Source organism: Carettochelys insculpta, chromosome 2, assembly GCF_033958435.1.
Source record: "Carettochelys insculpta isolate YL-2023 chromosome 2, ASM3395843v1, whole genome shotgun sequence".
NCBI lineage: Eukaryota > Metazoa > Chordata > Testudines > Carettochelyidae > Carettochelys > Carettochelys insculpta.
The window spans coordinates 266,549,091-266,574,388 of NC_134138.1; the positions used below are offsets into that span (position 1 = coordinate 266,549,091).

Genomic DNA, 25,298 nt, shown 5'->3' on the forward strand with positions numbered 1-25,298 from the left:
CACCCTGACTTTTGCCCTAAAGGTTTAAATGTGCAGTGCCTGAACGTCCCTCGGCTTCACTGAAGCCAGCACGTCCAGCACCAGAACACGGTGAGAACTGGCTCCCCGCCTGCCCTTTTGCTAGGGTTGCTACCCACGTGCAAGCCGATCTCTTTAACTCCCGGGCCAAAGGCGAGAGTAGCAGGGAGCCCAGGTGCAGGGGCTCTAGCCGCTGTTCCCTCAGCCCGGGCGGCGGGCACCTAGACCAAACCAGCAGCCTGTGAGGTGGGCGCCTGCGCATGCCCTTAGCTTAAGGCGCGCTGCGCCCCTTCCGTTAACAAGCAGAGCCCCGCCCCCTGGAGATAGCGGCACATTCTGGACGCGGCACGCGGGTTCTAAAGCACTCCCAACGGCGGCCTAGTTAACCGCCCCGACCACGCACGCGCGTTCCGTCTGCCCACCTCCACCCGCTTCCCAACCTCAAGGGACAAGACCGCTTCAGGCAACCAACCCCAATAAGGCCTCACTTAGTCACACATGCGCAACTCTCTCGTCTCCGCCAATCGCGGTTTACCTAACTCATCATTTAGCTCTGCCTCACACTTCAAATACAGCCAATCGTTATCGTTGGCTAGTCAGCACCTGTAACCTGCCGCCAATGTCGGGCTGCGAACTGTAACCCACATCAGGTTCTGGCCCAATCAGCGATCTCACTGGCCCCTTAGTCAAGGGGCGGTGCAAAGCCAGAAAATGACGCAGCGACTTTTCCGCGCCATCGCCTTTCCGGCCGGTTTTTAACGCCGCAATCCCAGACTCGGTCCGTGACGTAAAGACGTTCAGTTACGCGAGGCTGGTGTTGTTAGGGGTCACGTGAGGACAGCGTCGCTGGTGAGCGTAGGGAGCCCCGTGCGGTCGGTACGGCCGCCGGTCTCTGCATGTCGCTCGTTGCCGTTTCCTCTTCCTGTCGCTCTCGGGGTCTCCAGTCCGGTCCCTCTGCTCTCCCTCGCCTCAGTCGTAGCCGTCGCCGCCCTTGATGTGGGTCTGGGCCGGGCGGGGAGAAGATGCCGCCGTCCAAGTCCCGCAAGATCGCGATTCTGGGCTACCGGAGTGTGGGTGAGTGCGGGGCCGGTGGCGCGTTGGTGGTGGGGGCAAGTGAAGCTGTCGCGCCGGGCTGAGAGGGAGGGGGATGGCTACACGCGCTCAGGTAGACTAGGTAGCCGTTGTGGAGAGCCCGCGACCGGGCTGCGGCCCTGGGCAACTTGTCTTGTTGAGGCTGAGGAGGCTACCGGCGGGAGGCCGGGTGAGTGCCTCCCACTGACTGTTGTGGGTGAGGCTTCTCGGCGGCGGGGAGCGCGGTGGGAGTCTGGCAGCGGGCTCTGAACTGCCAGCCTGGCCGAGCCCGGAGCGAGGGTTCCCTCTCCCTCTGCATCACTCCGGAGCGTCCTGCGGGCGGGTATTACACCTCGCGTGGAGAGCCCCCGCGATACGCGTAGCCTGGGCGAGAGCTGTCAGCCGCGGGTTCCTGGCAGCGGGTACGGTAGCTTCCCTTGACCAGGGCAGCCCGGGGTGCAGTAAACGTACGTGATGCCGCCAGAAACTCATCTGAGTTATGGAGCGCAGCCGCCTTTCCGCGGGTCTGATGGCTGGCACCGTGCTGGTCGCTGTCGGTAAGAGCGCTCCCTTGTCTCGGCGTCTGCCCTCGGGGTGTCGTGTTTGACGCAACTTCTCGGGCCCTGGAGTAGGTGCAATTCTAAGAGTGCTTCGGCTCCCAAGGTGCTGTGTGACACGGAGGGGGTAGTGTGCTGACCCAGGACCCATGGAGAGACTCCACCTAGCTTTTTCATGTGTCTTTCTAAAACGGTCACTTGGTCAGAAAGAGTTCTTAATTAAAATGGTCCGGTGTCTGCTTTCTTAAAGGAGAAGAGCTAGTTATTTATAGTCTACTGTAAAGCTAGCATTCCTGCTAACAAAAGTTGAAACTTGTAATAAGATATTCATTGTAGCAGGGTTCACTGTTATATGAATGTATATGTTTTCCTATGTGCTTTTGTGCATTTAATGTAATGGTCACATGTCTGGAACCCCTTTCCTGATTATTAGTCCTTGTGATGTGATTGCTGGGACACCAGTTAAGAACAATACATGGATGATATCAATTCCATTGGCTCAAGGAAAATATGGGGTGATTCCTTTCACTCTTAATTTCCCACTCCCATGGTCTGGGCTCCTGTACAGAAGACATAAGCCCCTCTCTTGCTGCTAGATTGTTCCCCTATAATTGATTTGTGCTTGTCTGGGTGGAATAGCCTGGTGGATGGCTAAATGTCCTGTTCTCCCTATTTGTTTGCTTTAGCTTCAGTGCTAGGGACATCCCATCTTGTTGGCTGCTCTCTAGAGGTTTTATTCATAAACCTTTCTAAATTTTAAAAACTATAGTAACGTTAACATGGCAGTGCACAGGCCAACCACTATCACTTCAGAACATATGTAAAGCACAGCTTCTGTTGACCCATGTAAATAGAACCAAGCAGAGGAATTCCCCAGAACCATCAAGCAGCAGTCTGAAGCTAACAGTTACTGTCAGCTTTTCTTTATTTGTTCACACTGTTTCATTACCCTTTTTTTCAGGTAGTTCTTAAGCTTCTAGTGGCTTCAACTGGCACAATTTCTAAACTAGCAGCAGAAGAAATATGTTTTAAAAATTAACAGATGAAGCACTCCACATGTCACTTCTGTCATTAGTAAAAGTTGAAAATGTGCTCTTCAGCAAGGACCTATATTTAGATGGTTGTGAAACACCTAAGAATGAAATCTCTAACCCATAACAGGGGCATCCAGGAATGGCTGCAGAATAACTTTGCTACCTCTTGATTATATTGCATCTTTGCAAAACAAAAAAGCAGTCCTGTAGCGCCGTAAAGATTAGCAATATTATTTATTAGGTGATGAGCTTTCATGGGACAGACCAACTTCAGATATGGAGAATAATAAATGCTTTCCGCTCATTTATCAGCTTAGGAAAAGAGGAGCGGGGGGAATCTGACAAATCAGCCAAACGGTGGGGTGGGAGACTCCTGGAAGTGTGTAAGTTAAATGGGATGCCTAGGATCACTGCAAATATCAAAGGTGGGGAAACTGTCCTTGTAATGTGTAAGGTAATTGATAACAATATAAATACTAGTAATTGTCTGAATCTGCTCAGTTAGTGCCCAGTTGAGCATAAAAGCCCCCCCACCCACCTGAATCTTCTATTGAATAGAAGAGTAATAAATTGCTGTACACCACAAAAGACTGATTATTTCTTAACCATCACATGTATAGTAATAAAAAGGATGAATTCCTGGAAAGTGGGTGGTAAGACAGTTAAACAGTTATGTAACTGCTTAAAAGTGAGTAATATCAATTATTCCCTTTATAGAATTATGGTCCCTGATTCTTCTGTCATTTGAGCAGTCGATTCTAGAAATGTATCAAGTCTGAACTCAATTCTTCTTTTTTGAACACGAAAGAGGCCAGGTGGGTGAGGTAATATCTATTTTGGGACCAAGAAAGACAAGCTTTCAAACTTGTCTTTCTTGGTCCTATAAAAATATTACCTCACCCACCTTGTTTTTTCCCATATCCTGGGATCAGTATGGGTACAAGACTTCTTACAGCAGTTTGACCACTGTAAGGTATGAGGGATGCCTTTAGCTAGCATTCCTGAATATAATCTCAAATGTTGTTCCTGCACTTGTATTTTAGTAAAAAGAAATCAAACTACAGAAATTTGAGTTATTGTTGATTTCAGTATGTAAAATTGCTATTCATGAAAGATATGGTAAGAGAGAGGATGCCTAGTTTGTCAACCTGTAGGAGACTGACAGTGGATTCAGAAGGTCTACCTGGTGGAGAAACCAATTGAAATGTCTGCCGGGTAAAGCAATAACTGCTAAAAGCTTGAGTAAAACAAAAATGAGGAAAGATGCGCTCAAGCAAAATGTCCCCTGTGGAATCTTCCTAAAATTTGGAGGATGTTCTGCAGAGCCATTTTTGACCAAGGTTGGGGCAGATTCCAAAGCAGAAGGGGCCTTGAGGAGAAAGTTCAGCCAACAGTTCTTTTGGATCAAGGGTACGTCTACACTAGCCAGGAAGATTGATCTGCTCAGGGTCGATCTTCTGGAGTTTGGTTTGTTTTTTTTGTGCGCCTAGTAGGGATAGGCAAAAGCCACCTTTTCAGGGGCCCAGTAGATCCTTGACCTCCCTTACCTGTCACATCTCATGAGTACAACAGCGGAAACTCTCCAGTTGGAAACTTGTTCAGTAGCGACAGCCAAGGAAACTGAGCACAGAGGTCGATTCTAGCTACACGTCTGCAGTTGACTTTTGCCTAGGGTAGACATAGCCCCAGAGTGCTTCAGTTTATTAATCCTTTTGCTGCACTGGACTCTAACTTGTGACGTGGAGAAAATATCTTGAGTGGTCAGGACCTAGGCCCAGGCCTACAACCTGCCGCTAAGGAGCTACTTGTAACTCTTTAAGGACGACTTTGTGGCTCCTGATGCTATAAATGCAAAGTATGAAAAAAATTCTCTTGATTTATTTTTGCTAAATGGTGAGTGTCTAAAAGCCCCAGAATGAACTCGTATCTAAATAGCAAGTGATATATGCTCTCAAAAGATTGCTGTACTACTTGTAAGGAGCAGAGAGAAAGCCGTGCCGGTCTAGATACTATCAAAACAAAAAAGCAGTCAAGTAGCACTTTAAAGACTAACCAAATAATTTATTGGGTGAGCTTTTGTGGGACAGGCCCACTTCTTCAGACCATAGCCATACCAGAACAGACTCAACATTTAAGGCACAGAGAACCAAAAACAGTAATGAAGGTGGACAAATCAGGGAAAAAAAGTATCAAGGTGAGCAAATTAGAGAGTAAAGGGGCAAGAAGGGTGGGGGAAGTCAAGAATTAGATTGCATACTTGGCTTAATCTAATTCTTGACTTCCCCCACCCTCCTTGACCCTCTAATCTCTGATTTATCCACCTTGATTACTGTTTGGTTCACTGTGCCTTAAATATTGAGTCTGTTCTGGTATGACTATGGTCTGAAGAAGTGGGTCTGTCCCATGAAAACTCACCCAATAAATTATTAGTCTTTAAAGTGCTGCTTGACTGCTTTTTTTTCTCTTGTAAGGACTGTCTCATTCCATGCATTGTGGCTCTTGAAATACTTGTTTGGTTTGTTTTAAACCAAATTGGGGAAAAATGTCTCTGTGTGCTATTTTGGTTGGTGACCCCTCACCTAGGCTGTTTGCAGCTTCATAGCCTGTGGTTTTCCATTGCTGCATTTAACCTAATTCAAATCATTAAGCATCATGTAATGCTTGTCCCTCTAATTAAAAAGTAGCTTTCTGCATTCCATTTATTAAGTAAATTTTTAAGATGTCCGCAGAATTGTATTGCAGTAAACTGTTTTTGATGACAAAGCATCAGTTGCCGAGGTCCATATTCAAGTGATGTTGCAAAGTACAAATAAGTCCATCTTTTCCTGTTACTGAAAATCAGTGATCTAGCTATACTTTGAGAATCTAAACAGGCACCTCTTTTGCAAACACCTTCATCCGGAAGGTCAGACATAATCTCTCCCATACACTCCCCTTGCTTTCCTGCAAACTACCGTCTCAATTTTGTCTGGACTGAGTTTCAGCTACTTGCACTTCTCCATATCCTAGTCTCCTTTAGATGTTTGCAAAGTTACTTGACCACAGTATTGCTGTCAGAAGAAGGTTGTGGAGACTACTTACTGAAGAAAAAGCACTGTTTTCATTACTAACATTCCTATCGCTTCCTAAAGGCTGAGCCAAGAGAGGGCAAAATGCAGCTCCACAAAACTCTTTACCTTTTATAGGGGAAGGAGCAATTGCACAGGGTTAACCCATGAGATCTCTGTTGGGCTTTGACAGCCAAGATGGATGAAGATCAAGAGCACAGGTTCTGGCATTAAGCTGCTTTTAAACTAAACCAAAATGTCTGCACAGGATTTTGTTCTAATTTGTTTAAAAATCAATTTAATTTAAACCATTGTAGTTTTTGAATGTAGCATGGTGGTAGTTTAGACCCCACAAGATGCAGGTGGTTAAGTTAGGCTATTTACCAGAAATACATAGCAAACTTTTCATATCAGGAGGAGCTTGTGTCTGTTAAATTGTAGTATTTAGGGTTAATTGTCTATTTATTATTCAAGACCTACATAGAGCCTGTTACAGTCAATATTTGTCTCCTATGCAATAGTGACATAGTAATTTTTATCAGAGAGGTAGCTGTGTTAGTCTGTAGCTTCCAGAACAACAAGAAGTCTTGTGGCACCTTATAGACTAACAGGTATTATGGAGCGTAAGCTTTTGTGGGAAAAGACCCACTTCATCTGATGAAGGGGGTCTTTGCCCACGAAAGCTTATGCTCCAAAATATCTTAGTCTATAAGGTGCCACAAGACTTCTTGTTCTTGATAGTAATTTTTTGAAAGTTCATAATTTTTTTACAAGAATCTACATGTTTTTGTGTAGTCTGGTTTACCTTCACAAAATATTTCAAAACTCATTGACACCTCAGTACAGGAATCATGATCCATTCAGTATTAAATCAGAGGTTAGCTGGCTGGTTAGCCTGTAACTATTGTATCAGAGTGGGAACAAAATTCAGCTGGTGGGTTGAAGTATGTCATGATCGAATTTAGTGTGGCTTGTAACATACCAACGCCATTGTATTAGCCGTCACCTGGACCTACCATTAAATTCTAATATTTAGGATTTTGCAATATTTAATACTTAATGTTATTAGAATTGAATTCTTAAACTCAGAACAGTTTTGAGTCACAGGGGGATGCTTTAGAGCAGGTGTGGGGAATCTTTTTCTGGGGTGGGGGGGCGGGTTGGACCCATTGACCGTCAGGAGGAGAACCTCATGGATGTGGCCTTTGGTAAAGAGCAAGGTGGGGAAAGACACTTACCTCTCTTATGCAAATTAGCATGCCTGGGTTTCCCCTCACACTCCAGCCATGTGCAATCTGGGGAGAGCAGCAAGACTCAGGGCCTCCCCTCAGGGACAGATGAAGTCTTCTGGGACTCCAGGGCTAGTAGATTTTTATGAACACCCCCTAAGGTTCTGGGGTGGAACCCAAAAATGAGGCTCAGTATGTGGAGGGTGGGGGTGCCAGAGCAGGGTACAGTGCAGGAGTGGGCTAGGGGATCTGGGTGGGAGGGAGCCCACTCCTGCACTGAGTTCCTGGCTGATCTGAGTGATGGAGTGGAGCCTGAAAGCAACAGCACAAGGGACACAGCTTCTGTGCTGCAGTTGTGGTCCCTGGGTTGGTTTCTGACCACAGCTTTATTTAATCTGGCTTGCAAAGTTTGGGGCTCTTCCCCTTCTACTCCCCAGCACAGCATCAAGCTGGTTCTTTAGTCATGCGGAGGGTTTGGTGGGCCTGTGTGTAACTAGGACACCAGTTCTGGATCCCTGCTACTGGGTGGGAAGCCCCAAACCTTGGGGGTTGGATGTCGCCCGTGGGCTGAAGATTCCCAACCCCTGTGAGTCTAGAATACCAGGATGATTAAACGGGCTGCTCCCAACAAGGGACTGAGATGAGACTTGTGTCAATTTTGATTAAAAACTCCATTTTTATGATTCTGTCTGCCTGTAGAATCCAATGTACTGCAGTGAACTTGTTAACAGTAACTGGGACACTAGAGGCAGCATATTCAGCTGTAATATCAAGCCACAACAGGGTTATTTAAGGATACTGGGCTAGGATTAACTCTTGATTTGCCACCTTTATATTTCTCTGTCAAATTCCTAAATTGTTTATGCTTGTAGTTTCCTGATTCCTTGTTAGCTCACTCAACCAATAACATCATGCTTGAATAAGGCATGGATCCTACTGTTTCTATAAAATTGGAAGGCTAGTGTTTTAAAATACAGTAAATAACCTACAAGGGTAGGTTCTGCTGCAATTAAACGCTGAGTGTGCAGTAGGGATGTAAAAGGTTAACTGGTTACCCGGTAAACATTAGGTTTACCAGAATGCTTATGTGGTGATAGTTTGGCCGCCCAGCCAGCCACACTAGAGTGGCTGGACCCTGGCCCTGGCAGGAAGGGTTGCTGGACCCCACCCATGTGAGAGCAATCCACGGTGGACAGGCTGACCTGGAGCAGCCCCTGCTAGGTGTTGCAGGCAGGACCTCTGCCCCACATACCCAGTGGGACTGCAGCACTGGCAGGACCCCCTGAGTCTAGCTGGCTTGCCAACAGTTAACCATTATAATTTTGGTCATTAAGCAGCTATTTTAACTTTCTAAAATCCCTAATGTGCAATGCTGTCTTATGGAAGCACAAAACAATTCTCTGGCTTCTATAATGCAGCCACTGCTTAATATACTTCACTCTTATACTAATGCCAAATTCAGTGATAAAGTAACACTAGTCTGTTAACTTTCCGTAGCTACAGCCATCAGCTAGAATTTATTAAAGATTTTCTAATCATAGGAATATATGTTGAATAATTAAATCAAGTGCTTATCTACAGCATGAGTGTGGCAAATGTAGGTGCAAATCTATGGTGCAGTGGCTTGCTGTGCTGTAAATTAGTCCAGTGCAGACATTACTGTAGTATGCTGAAAGTTCCATAGTGCACTTTGTGCTGCTGTTTGAAATGGTAGTAAGTCAAAGCATACTAATGCAACGTCTGTACTGCGAACTTTGGTCCATGCAAGTTATGTAAGCATAGAGCTGCCATAGTTCATATATCGCTTGTTTGATGCAAACAACCAAGTACACGAACAATGATCCATGCTCTCACCAGGAGTGTTTGTGTTGATGTGCATTGCTCCACAGCCCAGTGTGCTACTTTTCACTGTCTGGCACAGCACCTTTTGGAAAATCTTTCTGATGTGAAAAGTCATGCAGGGGTATATGAGAGGAAGGAGGCCAAGTTCACATGGAATGGAGAAAATTGGCTTGACAATGCCATTAGGTCACATACTTTTTGTGTCTCTTTGAAATTCCACAAAGGTGTGTTGTGCTCTTTGCTGTTTTGTTTGACGGAAGCATGGAGCCTGCACAGCTCTGCATGTGTCATGAGCATTGCAAATACAGCATGAATGATGGTGTGGTATTTGTAAAGATACAGGAAGAGCTACATCAGTCTGAGACGCTTGCTTCAAGGACAGTTTGTCTAATGCAGCAAAAGTGTGTCGTTCGTAGCATTCACTGGGCGGCAGCAGATCGTAGAGTGTCACTTACTTCTAGGTCTGAGCACTAACCTGAGGTTGCTTGGGATGATGAGTGGCTGCAAAACTTCTGGATGCAGAAGATCATTCAGAAATTTGTGTGCTAAGATCACACTGCTGCTCTAGCCCAGGGACAACAGAGTGAGAACTGCACCGACAGTTGAGAAGCATTCTGGAAGCTTGCAATTTTGGATTGCAACTAGCTAGTGGGAAATCTTGGAGTTTGCAAATCTACAGTGGAGACCATTGTCATTCAAGTGTGAGGTTATTAATGTGCTCCTGCTACATTGGGTTGTGACTCCCAGCAATGTGCAGGATGTAGTAGTGAATGGGACTGGTTTCTGGATGGTGGTGGGGCTTGTAGATGGCACATGTAGCCTTAGTATGGCTCCAGCCCAGGTTGCCATGAAAAGCATCAGACAGGGCTATTTTTTTTTCTATGGCTAGTCGAGATACAGGACCATTCAGGAAGCTGCAAGCAAGAACATCCTTTTCTCCCAGCTGATTATTGATATTTCAGTACGCAAATGGTAGTGAACCCAGGGGACAAGCCTACCCCTTGCTCCTCTGGCTTGTGAAGTCATATTCTGGTTACCTCTCTAGCATCAAGGAGAGATTCAGCTCCTGGTTCAGCAGGTACAGCATGGCAGTGGCATGTGCTTTTAGTAGATTGAAGGTACACTGGTGGTGTCTATTCAGAGTGTTGTCTCAACATATTAAAATAACACAATGTTTTTAGTGGCCTGTTGTCCTTCATAATAGCTGTGAGGCATGAAGGGCAGAGTGATTGTCTGTCTGCTGACTTGGAACAGCCTGATGGCCATTAGAGCTCAGCATGGAACTGTCTGTGGGAGGCCTTGAAAGAGCACTTTTAAGGTCTAACACTTTAACGTAGTGTTGTGGATTGTGCTCTGCCTTGAACTTTTGGGGCAGTTAGGTACTGCAAAATGTTTGGAGTACATTTATGACCATTGCAGTGAAGTCTCATATCTGGCAATCTATTATCCAGAACTCCAAAATAACTGGTATTTTTAACCATAAGTACACTTTTTTTGTAAATACAGCGAATGAAGTATAAATTCAGTGTACAGTAGTACCATTGATAAAGTACTCTGCATACATTTTGTTTTCTTGTTTTTCTTTAGTGTTATACATTGCTAGGCATACCTCTGTTGTGCAGACTATTTGACTATCTGGCAACCTTCTGGTCCTGGGACTGGCAGATATGAAAGTTTGCTGTACGTTGTTTTAATGAACATTACAAATTAAGCAGTGGTGGTAAATTTATAAGGAGGTCTTCAGAATTCATGACTTCAGGTGTAGAAGGCCTCTGCAAAACACTCCTGTACAACCTAGGCATGGAAAGTAGGATATGACAGTGAGGAGTGGAGAAAATGAGAACTCTTCCAGTTAATGTGAAACCTAGAACATTTTAGTTCCTGTTTCCATATGTTTGAGTATAGGGCAGTGAATCTGTCCATCTGTCGCCCTGACATTTCATCTTGGGAGGTGTGCTGCCTGCCGGGGGCCCATATCAGAGATGTTACGCAGGCATTGTCGAGGATTATCCAGCCCTCTGACTACTATCCCATGCTTCTCATCCATGTAGGCACTAATGATACTGTGAGGTGTGACACTGAGCAGGTCAAGAGTGACTTCAGGGCTCTGGGGGCACAGGTCAGGGAGTTTGGGGCACAGGTGGTATTCTCTCCAATCCTGCCTGTCAGGTAGGGGCCCAGGCAGAGACAGGTGTATCCTAGGTGAGTGCTTGGTTGCATAGATGGTGTCGCCAGGAAGGCTTTGGTTTCTTTGACCACGGGATCCTTTCCTGGGAACGACTGCTAGGCAGAGATGGTGTTCACCTTTCGAGGAGGGGGGAGACCATATTCGGACACAGGCTGGCTAACCTAGTGAGGAGGGCTTTAAACTAGGTTCGACAGGGGTAGGAGAGCAAAGCCTGCAGGTAAGTGGAGAGCATGGATACCTGGGAGATGAACTTGAAATGGGAGGGAGTATGGGCTACACTGGGAGAGTAAAAAGAGGGCCAGGGCAAAACTGGGAGGCAAGACCAAATCAATGTCTGAGATGCCTATATACAAATGCAAGAAGTATGGGAAATAAACAAGAAGAATTGGAAGTACTAATAAATGAATACAACTATGATATCGTTGGCATCACAGAAACTTGGTGGGATAATACTCATGATTGGAATGTTGGTATTGAAGGGTACAGCCTGCTTAGGAAGGACAGACAGGGAAAGAAGAGAGGACGTGTTGCCTTGTATATTAAAAATGTACACACTTGGACAGAGGTGGAGATGGATGTAGGAGATGGATGGGTTGAAAGTCTCTGGGTTAGACTCAGAGGAGTAAAAAACAAGGATGAGGTCCTACTAGGAGTCTACTACAGGCCCCCTAGCCAGGTGGAAGAGGTGGATGAGGCTTTCTTGAAACAGCTAACAAAATCATCCAGGGCCCAGAATTTGGTGGTGATGGGGGACTTCAACTATCCAGGTATACGTTGGGAAACTAATACAGCAGGGGACAGACTGTCCAATAAATTCTTGGATTGCATTGCAGACAACTTTTTATTCCAAAAGGTTCAAAAAGCTACCGGGGGGAAGCTGTTCTAGATTTAATTTTAACAAATAGGGAGGAAATTATTGAGAATTTGAAAGTGGAAGGATGCTTGGGTGAAAGTGATCATGAAATCAGAGTTCACAATTCTAAGGAAGGGTAGAAGGGAAAACAGTACAATAGAGATAATGGATTTCAGGAAGGCAGATTTTGGTAAACTCAGAGAGCTGGTAGGTAAGGCCCCATGGGAAGCTAAACTAAGGGGGGAAAACAGCTGAGGAGAGTTGGCAGTTTTTCAAAGGGACATTGTTAAGGGCCCAAAAGCAAGCTATCCCACTGCGTAGGAAAGATAACATGGCAAAAGACTGCCTTGGCTTAACCAGGAGATCTTGCATGATCTCAAAATAAAAAAGGAATCGTATAAGAAATGGAAACTAGGGCAAATTACAAAGGACGAATATAGGCAAACAACACAAGCATGCAAGAGCAAGATTAGAAAGGCTAAGGCACAAAATGAGCTCAAACTAGCTACAAGCATAAAGGGAAATGAGAAGGCTTTTTACAAATACATGGGTAACAAGAGGAAGACCAAGGAGAGGGTAGGGCCATTGGTCAGTGAGGAGGGAGAAACAGTAACAGGGAATTTGGAAATGGCAGAGATGTTTAATGATTTCTTTGTTTCGGTCTTCACTGAGAAATCTGAAGGAATACCTGACATAGAGAGTGCTAGTGAAAAAGGGGTAGGTTTAGAAGTTGAAATAAGAAAAGAACCAAATTAAAATTTACTTAGAAAAATTAGATGTCTGCAAATCACCAGGGCCTGATGAGATGCATCCTAGAATCCTCAAGGAGCTGATAGAAGAGGTATCTGAGCCTTTAGCAATCACTTTTGGAAAATCGTGGGAGACGGGAGAGATTCCAGAAGACTGGAAAAGGGCAAATATAGTACCCATTTTTAAAAAGGGGAACAAGAATAACCTGGGAAACTACAGGCCATTCAGCTTAACTTCTGTGCCAGGAAAGATAATGGAGCAGGTAATTAAAGAAATCATCTGCAAGCCTCTGGAAGGTGGTAAGGTGATAAACAGCCAGCATGGTTTTGTTAAAAACAGATCATGTCAAACCAATCTAATAGCTTTCTTTGATAGAATAATGAGCCTTGTGGATAAGGGAGAAGTGGTGGATGTGGTATACCTAGACTTAGTAAAGCATTTGACACAGTCTCACATAATATACTTATCAATATGCTACGCAAATACAACTTAGATGGGGCTACTATAAGGTGGGTGAACAGCTGGCTGGATAACTGTGCCGAGAGTAGTTATTAATGGTTTTCAATACTGCTGGAAAAGTATAACTAGTGGGGTTCCGCAGGGGTCTGTTCTAGGACCGGTTCTGTTCAATATCTTCATTAATGATTTAGATATTGACATAGAAAGTACACTTAAGTTTGCAGATGATGCCAAGGTGGGAGGGGTTGCAACTGCTTTGGAGGATAGGGTCATAATTCAAGAGGATCTGGATAACCTGGAGAAATGGGCTGAGGTAAACAGGATGAAGTTTAATAAGGACAAATGCAAAGTGCTCCACTTAGGAAGGAACAATCAGTGTCACACATACAGAATGGGAAAGGACTGCCTAGGAATGAGCAGAAAGGGATCTAGGGGTTATAGTGGACCACAAGCTAAATATGAGTCAACAGTGTGATGCTGTTGCAAAAAAAGCAAACATGATTCTAGGATGCATTAAGAGGTGTGTTGTGAACAAGACACAAGAAGTCATTCTCCCACTCTACTCTGCACTGGTTAGGCCTCAGCTGGAGTATTGTGTCCAGTTCTGGTCACTGCAGTTCAGGAAGGATGTGGAGAAATTGGAGAGGGTCCAGAGGAGAGCAATGAGAATGATCAAAGGTCTAGAGAACATGACCTATGAAGAAAGGCCAAAAGAATTGAGCTTGTTTAGTTTGGAAAAGAGAGAACTGAGGGGGGACATGATAGCAGTTTTCAGGTATCTAAAAGGATGTCATAAGGCAGAGGGAGGGAACTTGTTCTTCCTTGCATCTGAGGATAGAACAAGAGGCAATGGACTTAAATTGCAGCAGGGGAGGTTCAGGTTGGACATTAGGAAAAAGTTCCTAACTGTCAGGGCAATCAAACAGTGGAGCGAATTGCCAAGGGAGGTGGTAAATATCTCCAGTGATGGAGACTCTAAGAAGAGGTTAGATAGATGGCTTTCAGGGATGGTCTAGAAAGTGCTTGGCCCTGCCATGAGGGCAGGGGGCTGGACTCGATGGCCTCTCGAGGTCCCTTCCAGTCCTACTCTTCTATGATTCTATGAAAATGTTCCCTCTAATTTTTATATCCATGTGTGGAATCAATAGGTGATGTGGAGCCAAGGAGTTTGGAGTGTGAGAGGGTGCTGAAGGCTGGCTCAGAGTTAGGATGAGGGCTGTAACTGAGGTTGTGGGCTCTGGGTTGGGTCAAGAGTGAGGGGTCTGGGATGTGCAGGATGCATTGGGGCTGCAGTGGTAGAAGATGCCTTCACCTTTTACAATCTCTTGTCGCAGCAGGTCAGGGAAGGAAACCTATCCCTGCCTGCAGTGCTCTTAATAGTTTATTGGGCAGCTGCACAGCCTAGCAGGAATTCATGACCGAGTGTTGGTACTGTTTTCAACAAGTAGTGGTGATCTTTAGCTGGTAGCTCATCTCTTACTGTGAGAGCACAGCTGTTGCTGTCATACAAAAGTTACTCTGGCCCATATGCTACTGATCTGCTTATTGCAATAGTTCCCCTGCATCGGGGAATTGCATGCAAAAGTGCTCTGTCATTTTCACAAAGAAAGAAATGAGATAGCCCTCCTGAGGTGTGTGGTAGGAGATTGCAGAGTTTCCCCCATGAAAGTTTGACAAACCTATTTAGTTCTGTTGTGGTCTATTATCTCTGTTCCAGCAAACAGAACTGTTCTCTTTCTGGGCTATGATTCATAAATTAAGAAAACTTTGCCGTTTATATCAATGTAGCAGGGTATGTGAAAAGAGTGGCTATGCTGGGTCAGACCAAACTTCATCTAGTCCACTGTCCTGTCTGCCACTAGGTCAATACCAGATGTCCCAGAGAGTGAACAGAACAGGTGATCATCAAGTGATCTATTTTGTTGTTCATTGACAGCTTCTGGGAAACACATGCTAGGGCCACCATCCCTGCCTGTCCTGGGCCCCTACCTGGCTAATATCGACTCTTGTAATGCTGGGTTTTGTAATTTCAAATTTGACTACCCCGCAATGGCTGCAAGCCCTGAAAAATCTTATCCACCCTTGGAGCCCTAACTGCATGCAAACCAGGATGTGATGCTGCCTGGTAGCATGGTCAGCACTGAATGGCAGGCAAATCCTTTTATTGGGTCTGCGGCTAGCCATGTGGTGAACTCCGTGCTGGGGCAATTTGTAATGGATAGATGCGCTCACAGTGCTAATAGCAAAGAAGTAAAGTTATTTCTTAAGCTCTCGTACAAACATGACCCCACAGCGACAGGCTTCCTCGTCGGGGTGTGTGTGTGTGTGTGTGTCTCTTCTTTTTTTTTTTTTTTTTTTTTTAAATTCACGGTATTCCTGTGTACCTGAAGAACAGTGGTCAGAGTGGAGCTGTGTGAGACATTGTGGGTTACATACAGGAGGCTACTAAACTCTGGAGGCTAATAAATTCAATTTTAAGATGTAGCACTTCCACACTGGCCTTTATTTGAACTTTTAAATTCAAAATTGATGCTATACCTAGCAGGTTCCGGTGATATGATATCCATATTAGTGCTCCCTAATCGAGCTAATGATGATTACAGTGAAGATGGTCACGTGGTAACATCAAGCTGACTGTCTTAAAATTCAAATTTATCTCGTCGTGTAGACATAGCCTTAGAGCTCAATTTGTTTAGCTTTTCTGTAGGTTGGCAGAGCTGGATTTGTAACTTTGGTTTAGATGAGAACATCTGTTAAGAGTGTTTTATTTCAGTCTTCTCCAGGGAAAAAAGGGTTAATACTGTTTTAATTTTTTGCCTGTTTGAAGTTTTGTATTGTAGGTAACTAAGGGGAGTAGCAGACAACGACAGATAATTCTGAGATACAAAAAGTTAAAGCTTTGTTTTGTGCGTGTTTGACGAGCATAATTCAGAAGTGCAAATCACTTTTTTTTTTTTTTTTTTCTTTTTTTTACTCTTAGTCTTCATTCCTACAACTAGGGATCTTGAGCAAAATACAGATCCGGGCCTCTTGGTACAGGTATTGAAATGTATAACTGTTACTAGCAGAAAAGCCTGTTGTGTGAAAGCTCCTTATATTGGAATGCGTCCTTAATGTAGTGCAAAATGTTGAGCTGCCCAAAGTAGCCTTTAGAGAGGCCCTTACAATGTTTGTCTTGAACTTGTCTGAACAGACTCAGTTCTTTTTACAGACACTGAAATTAATGGCATTAAGTACTGCACATAATAGCACACTGGACACGACTGATAGTAGCTGGGTTTCACTTCTCCAGTACTCCAGTCTTGGTGTACTGTCATTGCAGGGCCCTCTATGCATCATGGACAAGTCAAAACTTTTGTGTGAGCTCTTCTGCCTGGTGAGGAGAAGATACTCAGATTGGTATTCATAGTCATTAAAATTGCATGACGTGTGAGCCTTGACAAGTAAATCAAATAGTTTACAGTTAACAAAAAGACCCTGAACCATAGTCTGTCAGGTATCTTGTGGATATAGTTGCCTTTGAATTGATTTGAAAATCTGATGCAGCAGTTTGTATTGCATATGGATGGGACTGTCTTTTTGGCACCCATCGACCTGAGTTCCACTTCTTTTAGAGCAGGGGTGAGCAAACTTCTGTCTGGCCCCACTTTTTGTCCCTGCAATTAGCAGCACCACCCCTCACACCTGTCTAATGTAATCCTAACAAATGGAAATTTCATGAGAGAAAAAGCCATGCCTTTTTGGCATGTGTAAGAAAATATGTAGGCTGTAAAAACTTTAATTGGTATATAAATGTGAATATCCATGCATAAAAACTGTAACATACTTCAGCAGTTTCAGTGAGAGAGAGAGAGAGGAGCCTGAGACCGAACACCCCTATTTTAAGGCATTACCTGCATCAGCTTTAATTTGTAAACTGTTGTCAAATGTGTATTGTGCAAAGGTACCTTTTGTATCTGTAACATTTACTTGCAAATGGAAATGCAAGATAACATGCAATGCAGTTCTTGCTGACATGTTGTCCAATAGTCTGTAATTTCATTGCCTCCTTTGGGATAAATATGTCTTTGAGTCCGTTAAATTGTCCCAATACGAATGAATGAATTTGGCTCCCTCAGGCTAGGAAAATCAGCACAGGGGAACACAAGGTAGCAGACACACACACAGCAAGCTTATGTTGCTTGCCCAGACCTAAACATTCTCCTTTGCATATTGGTGTGTTTAAAATGTACCACCTCAAGGCTTTTACTGAGCATTGCTAGTGCATCAGGTAGTCAGTGTTGGCTGATGCATTTTTAATACATTTGGCTGTACTCTTGCATCACTTAGCTGAATCAAAATGATCTCTGCATTGCACTGGGGAACAGGGGATTTCAGCAAATAGTATGTGATTGACATTTTTTGTCATTGTTGAATGCTGCAAGGACATTCACTGTTGGCTGTCTGGAAAGCTCTGGGATTTCATCATTTACGGAACAGACTTCTCTGTTCAACAGATCCTTAATTACAGCTTGATGGTGAGCAAAAAGTATTTATGTGCGCACATTTCTGAAACAGAGCTAATAAGTTCAAAGGGTGTACAGCATTCGTTGGAAGCCTCTCAAAGCACAATACATGTGCCAGATTGTCAAATGTGGCTTTCTTTTGTCTCGTTCTTTTCATACAGGTTTCTGTTGTAGCCTGGCTTTCCTTTGGTTCACTTCATAATGTCCAGTATTCAGTAGTGCTGTTTGCCTTTCTGGAGATTTCAGTTCTACAGACTTTGCAACACAAACTGTTTTCATCCCTTCCCTGACCTTTCACTGTTTTGAATTTTCTATGGTATTTACTAGGATTTTTTTCTTCTATGCTTACAGCAGTAATGGGGGAGACTCCCTGCCCCTCCTCCCTTACTATAGTAGACCAGTTAATTTCTGGCCATATGTAATTCATGCTTTTCCTGAGCGCTGACCCTAAAGCACTTCTGTATTTAATCTGTGAGTTCTCCAGCACTGCTTGGTGGCTACTGTAGACCTTTTGCTACATACTTATGTTTTTTTTCCCTGGGTGATCATGGTCCAGTTGAACGGCCATTGTTGCCTGAAGGTATTCTGGTCCTACCAGGGCTATGTGGAGGCTGAGCCCCTTGCTGCAGGAGATGCTACTGACTGGCTCCTGTCCAGGGATGGCCCTGACTCTGTCAACTGGAGAAGTAGTAGGAATGAATTTGTGACAAGGAGTTAAACCAGGGCACTGTAACTGCAGTGCTTGTGATACCCACTTGCTGCAGACACAAGGTGATGTGGTAGGGGAGAAGGCTGCAGTTGTCTCAGAACAGACAAGAGACAGCCCTCCTCCCAGCCAGGTTTGGTAGCAGGAAGAGGTTGAGCCCATGGCAGATGCCACTTATCAGTAGGGTATACCCCACTGTGGTCAAGGGCTTATCGTCATATTTCTCTGCATTCGTGACTAGGGGTCTCTGAGCCCCTTCAAGGTTATTACCTACTCTTGCATCCTATGCCTGCAAAGATTTGGTGTTACTTGCCTGGTGGCTGTGCCAGGGAACCTTCTGCTGCTCTGTCACAGGAGTGAATGAGTAGGTCCTGGCAGGGCAAGACAGATTGGAGACCACTGGCGCTCATTTGCTTAGTGAGAAGGTAGGGTTTTAGAGGCCTCCTTGTATTGTGGTAACATTCAGTCTTGGCGTATACAAGGGTTACACTCATGTTGATTGAAAACTGACAAAGCAGATCAACCCATAATCATGTCCTGTGAAACTGATATTCACAGACAATCTTCACTGAAATTGAATCCTGCAAAGTTTACTTAGCAGAAAGATTGAGATGACTCGCTTAATGTGCAAGCACCTTCATAGAGAAGAAAATACATGGCTTTTTCACATTTCTAATGAAGTAGTGTGTGATAACTAACGACTAGACTGGGGCTAGACAAATCCTAACTGGAAACGAGGCCTGATTTTTTTTTTTTTTTTTTTTTTTTTTTTTAAAAAAACTATCCAGGTGATCAAGCATTAGAACAAACTACATTTGGAACTCTCTCACCTGGCAAACTCCATAATCCAAGTGATTTTTAGTTAGCTGGGCAACCACTTAACGTGGATGTGTCCAAGTTTCGTGTGGTCCCATAAAATTTGTTTTATAGACACCAGTCCTGGCTCTCGGGCTGTAATTTGCCCCTGAACATCTAAGAGGCCAGTAAGCAGTGGAAGTGTTGGTAATGTGCTAGAAAATGTTAACTTCCTGTTGTCTGTCTGCCAAATTCTCTTATCTGGCACCAGTCAGGTCCTACAGGTGCCGGATGAGAGAGGTTCAACCTGTATTATGGAAAATGGATTCTTTGCCGTCAAGGCAAGATGGAATGCCTCTCTGGAAGTTGTCTTACGCAACCATTACATTGCAGAATAGAGTAACTGTATGAAATTCATGGCTCTATTACACAGATAAGACTAAATGATCTGATGCTACCTTCTGGCCATTGTGGCAGCACTCATACTTGCATCCCTTGTCCCCCTCCTCCTTTATGACTGGCTCTTTTGATGACGCCTCCATCGCTTAAAGGGGAGTTCCATCGCATTTTGCAAGTCTTTGCCATCTTTGGGAGTTGCTAAGGAAATGCTCTCTTTATTGCCAACACAAGAGATGATGCTTTGAGTAGTGTCCTTATGCACGCAGCTTTGCTGCAACTCTGCTTGAACTGAAAGGCTAGAGTATACCTGCAACTTGTCCGTCCTTAAGGACAAAATCACCATGAAGCCACACCTGAAGTTCATCCCTAAGGAAACCTTCTCCTGCCATATGACTCAGCTAACTAATTTCTCTGTTTTCCAAAACCATATTGTGACAATAGGGAGGCAGTGCTGTGTCTACTGGTTGTTATGAGGACCCTAGCATCCTACTTGTGTGGGACCTAAGGGCTTTGGAAAGTATCCCAACCTAAAGCCTCTGCAGTACCAGCTCAACGATTTCCTAAATGGGCATCCAGTTGCATTAACCACTACTACTGTGTTCAGAATGTGCTGCCCTCATCAGGAATCTGCATGTACGCCAAGATCCATTTACACCTTGGTACCATTTGTTAAATAAATCTCCATCTTTGAAATCTGCGTAGTTGCAAATTGGGCCTCTGTAAGAACATAGGCAGAACACTGATTACATGAGACTCCATTTTGTTTCCACAGCATTATCATTGATACCAGACTCCACTCTGAAGCCCCAGTCCTCCACTGTGAGTATTTCTGTGTAGTTGCCTACACCGTGGCACTCATGGAAACTACTTGAAGGGAAAGTAGTGGCTTAATGATGGTTCTTCAAGATGTGTTCCTATGGCTGCTGCACAACCCACCCTCTTTTCTGCTTTGGAGTTTTTTGACAAGCACTCCAGCTGCCTTGCAATCAATATTTAGATAAGCTTTGAGCACCTGTCTCAATGTCAGTTCATTTGCTTTTAGGTCGTCAGGAGCGGAAAACATAGGAACTGTAGTTCTTCAGGATGTTTATGTATTGTGACACCACTCTTTGGTCAGAATTCATTTAGACTCCATTTAGCAGGAAGAGAGAGTAGATTGTGGAATATAGGGACAGCACATTTTAAAGAACCACAGTTTCTTCGTGGTAAGCTACTGTGTGTTGTTTCAAGACATGACTTTGTCTCTGAGAGGTTTCCATCTGGTCTCAATACATTACTACTTCATGAACAGGTGAGTGGTTTATGCCTTGGCTATAGCCTGGAAACAGCTCATCCTCAAGTTTGAATACTGCTAGGATAAAACTTTAGAGTAAAATTTACCATGGCATACAACCAGTTAAAATAAATGCATGTGGTATAAACCACCAACTCAAGAGATGAACTGTAATAGTCTACCAAACTAGCTGAAGAGCTATAGAGCACACATAGCAGCTATTAGCTGGCTAGTGGCGGCAGAAGTGTTGAACTCCATCAGAGTATCCTGCTACCAGTAGAATGTATCTCTGCTGGGTCTACCATTCAAGCATTTCTACCAGGATAAAAGTTCTACGGGTTAGCTTGGGGGTGAGTTTCCCAAACTAATTTGGCCACAGAACACTTCTGGGCTTGGAATATCTTGGCAGAATACACAAATGCTGATTGGGAGGAGTGGGAGGTGGAGGGTTTAATAACGAAAAATTGCTGCACATAATGCTCTACAGTTGGTTTAAAAGTTAGGGTTTTTTTCTAAAATAAAAAATGTCCTTCTGAAAGGATTAGAGTTCACAACTGAGGTTGTTTTGTATTTAATTTTTATACTTATTTTAACAGCTGAACAAAGGATGGTTAGTGTCATTCTTTTAAACAAAAATAGAAAGGATAGTATTCTGAAAAGGACTGTCCTTCAAGCTTAAAAGTTTTTATGAAAAAAGAAATGAAAACAAATAAGGTATGGAAACATTTGTAAATGTCAGTTTCATAAAGCTATCGTTACAGAAAATAAAAATAACACTTGACAATTTTTTTAACGGGAAGAGTGTTTTCTTTGGGTCTCTTGGTCACAAATCCACTTAACATTAGGAATAGTGCTGGAAACTTGGATCATCCTGTCAGGTGCAGCATTGCGTTCAGAGAAATCCCTACTCATGCCAAAACAATTAGAATAGGCTCTTTCAGGAAAAGTTGCGTACTAACTATACTATTATGCATGTGTTATAAATATTAATATACCTACACCCGAAATATTATAATACCTTAATATTTTTGATAACTTTAGTATTTAATATTTTAGAAGGAAAAATATTGCTAGCATCAGTTTTTTTCACAGAACACCTATTCACATCACACAACAGTTTGGGAAATGCTGATTTAGAACAATCACAGGATTTAATGGACAGATTCCAGGGGTGCTGGTGGAGATCCTCTCAATATATAAACAAGACTCGGTGTGCCAGCTTGTTAATGCAGTCAAATACCTGGACCAGGGGTCAGCAACCTGTGGCTCTGGGTGTCACTGCTGATGACTTCTCTTGGGGCAGGGCAGAGAGCCACCACTGGATGAGGGGAATTCTATGGAATTGGTTTGGCAGCCAGAAGGCCGGTGGAAGGGATCCGGCCATTAAATCAATTCCATGGAGATCCATTACTCCAGTGCAGTAGGGCAGGGAGCTGCGTGGGGTGGGGGGCAAGTTTGCCCCTGCTGGAGCTGCATGGCCATGCTAAGGAGGAAAAGGCAGGGGGTGGGGTGGGGGGTCTCCTGGGAGCCAAGCACGGCTTCCCTCCTTGCAGAGCCCTCCCCGAGCTCCTTCTTGCTCCGCAACCACAGCCTCTCCCCATTTCTGCTGGCAGCCGCCATAGCCTCGAGCTGTGTCCAGGTACAAATTCAGCTCCTCCAGGACCTGGCCCAGCTTCTTGCCCAGACCCAGGACCTAGTGAGTTTGGTGCCGGTGGGTGAGGAGTGGCTGGGAAAGGTGCTGTCACTTCCTGGCCTGAGAAGTTGAGGTGGGCGGGGGAAGAGACCCGGTGCATGTGTGGTGTGAGAGCAGTAGGTGGGCAAGTAAGATCTGGGTTCAGTGGGCAGGTTGGGGCAGGGTGGGTGAGGTAGGTTAAGTCTGGGGATGCAGGGAGTGGGTGGGTTTGGGGCTGAGAGGGTAAGCCTGGGGGTGGGGACGGGGAGCAGGTTTGCAGATTGACAGGTAAAGCTTTGGGATGGGGGCAGATTTGGGGCTGAAGTGGATTCAGCCTCAAGATGGGGGTAATTTAACCTCTAACTGGTACAAATCATTGTAATGCTTTTAAAATAGGAGTGACAAAGTACAGTTCGTTACTCATTAAGACTCTCTATTCACATGCATTGTGCCTCCTGAAGTAGTACTGATTTTTTGTAATTGAATTTGAAAAAAGGCTGCTCTTGCTATTTCAGTTGCCAGCCGCCTGATCTGCAGTGCAGGTAAGACCCCAAGCTAACCCTCGAGCTGTTACATGTGTGGACCATTAGTTTTCTCCAAGCACTGAGATTTTCCAAAGAGGGAGCCAAATGTTAATCCTTCAGAAGCCTAAGCTTTGAAACACATCAGTTAAACAAAGCAGAGACTTTTTTTTATGTAGTGCTCCATACTTCATGCATAGGGATAATGGCCAAATATAAGATTGGATAGAAATTGCCTCTGGAATATTATGAGTATAACATTATCTAGAGCACTGACCAAGAGTAATTATCAAATGGATTCTCATTATAGTTTGTGGGGTTCTTCCTGTTTTCTTTTGCGTACCTTTTCTTAGGGAGAGGCAGGAAATAACTGAAGATTTTTGTAGTGGTATGTGAATGTTAGATTAAATATTGCCTTGATTTCTTAGAAATCCTAGCTCTTTCTTAAATGTGCATCCACCTAGTTATTCTATAGGCTCAGTGTTTCTCTGCCAAGATGGTCATGCTGATAGTACTGTTGTCAGGGAAAAATGTTGGGTTGTGTCAGACAACCAGGATGTTTCCATCCTCTGTTTTCTAAAATAATGGCACTAAGGACCTATTCTGTATGTATAGCAAAGAGAACCATTCTAAAGATCCATCTGATTCCAAGCCTGCTGCATACATGCAAGTCTAATCTACCCAATACCACATTTGGGTATCGCATCTAAACACCAAAGTATTCCAAGCATATTTTAGTACAACCACTTGAGCTTAGAAATACCTCTTAAAATACTGCTTCCTAAATATAAATTCAGCTCATGTTAAATGTGCAAGCTGAAGATGTTTTTTATTTTTAGGTTGGTTGTAGTAGAAGGTGGTTGATTTAGCCTGAAATCTTCTCTGCAAATGCCCCTATGGCTTCTCGGATGCTGCACCAGTCTATCTTTAGAGCTTGGTGTGGCTTACTGGAAGTAGTCACAGAGAGGTAGCTGTTGGTTTGTATCTTCACAAAACAAAAATGCAGTTCTGTAGCACTTTAAAGACTAACAAAATAATTGAGCTTTCATGGGACCCCACTTCTGGGTCTGTCCCACTAAAGTGCATCATCCAATCTATTATTTTTTTAGTCTTTAAAATGCTCCAGGACTGTGTTTTTACTGGAAGTAGTGTGGTGGTAACTACAGCTAACCTGCACACAAGCATATTTTGCCTGATGAACAGTAAGATTGGTGGATACAGGTTGCTCCTTAACTGGAAGGCCCTGAAGTGGCATGCCTCTTAGCATCTCTTCTCTTGGCTTAAACTATAGCCTCTCAGAAACTGGGTTTTGATAGCACTAATCTAAACACTTGTCATAAAGCCACATCAAGGTTTCTGTTCCTATCTCTGAGGCTTACCCTTCTGGTTGATAAGGGGACCTGAAGCCCCTCTTTAGAATACTACAGATAGTTCCCAACTTACAAACAGGTTACATTCTAAACACCTGGTCGTAACTCGATTTGGTTGTAAGTCGGAAATACCCTTATACTATAATCCCTCCAGGTAGGCAAGGGCTGCGTACCTTGAATTTCACATAAGTTGGTGGGGGCTTGGGTTGGGGCCCTGGGAGTGGGCAGTGGGGTTGGTAGGAGGGTGCAGTTGAGCTGGGGCTTGGAGGGGGTTGGACCCAGGCAGCAGGGGGTTGGGGCAGGGGTTGAGCCTGTCCAGGGGTTGGAACCAGGTCTGTGGGGGTGGTGGGTAGAGGGGTTGGGGGTCCTGTGTTCAGGCTGGAGCCAGAGCCCTGTGTGCAATGGAGTGTGATCTGGGGGAGATGGGGGGGGGGGGGGGGTTGAATGGGGTGAACCAGGGCAGGGTTGAGTTGAGCTGATGGGGGTGGAGATGGCAAGGGGATAGAGCCCCTGTGCATGCTGGTGGCAGCTGACATTTGGAGTCTCAAGCGTGGGGTAGGGTGGGGGCTGCAGGAGGGGTTGAGCTGGGCATGGAGTTGAACGGGATGCACCAGGGTGGGGTGGTTGGGGGGGAACCCAAGGCACAGGTTCAAGTTGAGGCCCCATGCAAAGAAGGGGGTTGAGCTGGGGTCACGGGGGGGGGTAAGGGGGGTTGAGCCAGGCAGGGAGAGGTTGAACAGGTATGCACTGGGGCGGGGTACTTAAATGCAGGGCAGATTGGAATGGTGAGAGAGGTGATCTGGGGCCATATGGGGGGTTCGGTGCAGGGGTCAAGGCCCAGGGGTGTGGTGGGGGCTGGAGTATGGGGGTTGTAGCTGGGTCTGGGTGGGGGCTGGAGGGGAGCCCCCCGCTGGGGGAGGTGAGGTGGGATGCTCAGGGAGGGGAAGCTGGGGTTTGACTTATGACCATTTGTACTTACAGCCAATGTGTTTTGTAAGTCGGGGACTGC

General features: G+C 44.7%; 1 protein-coding gene across 2 annotated transcripts in view; it reads left to right on the forward strand.

The window, feature by feature from the left end:
• Positions 1-827: 827 nt before the first annotated feature.
• RHEB (Ras homolog, mTORC1 binding) overlaps positions 828-25,298 on the forward strand; it is a 73,119-nt gene continuing 48,648 nt past the window's right edge. The window contains exon 1 of one of the 2 annotated variants that reach the window (XM_074986318.1): positions 828-1,092. In XM_074986318.1, the coding sequence (XP_074842419.1) occupies positions 1,041-1,092 (52 nt within the window). In that variant the 5' untranslated portion in view covers positions 828-1,040. The remainder of the gene's footprint in view (positions 1,093-25,298) is intronic. The other variant, XM_074986316.1, reaches the window with a different exon arrangement.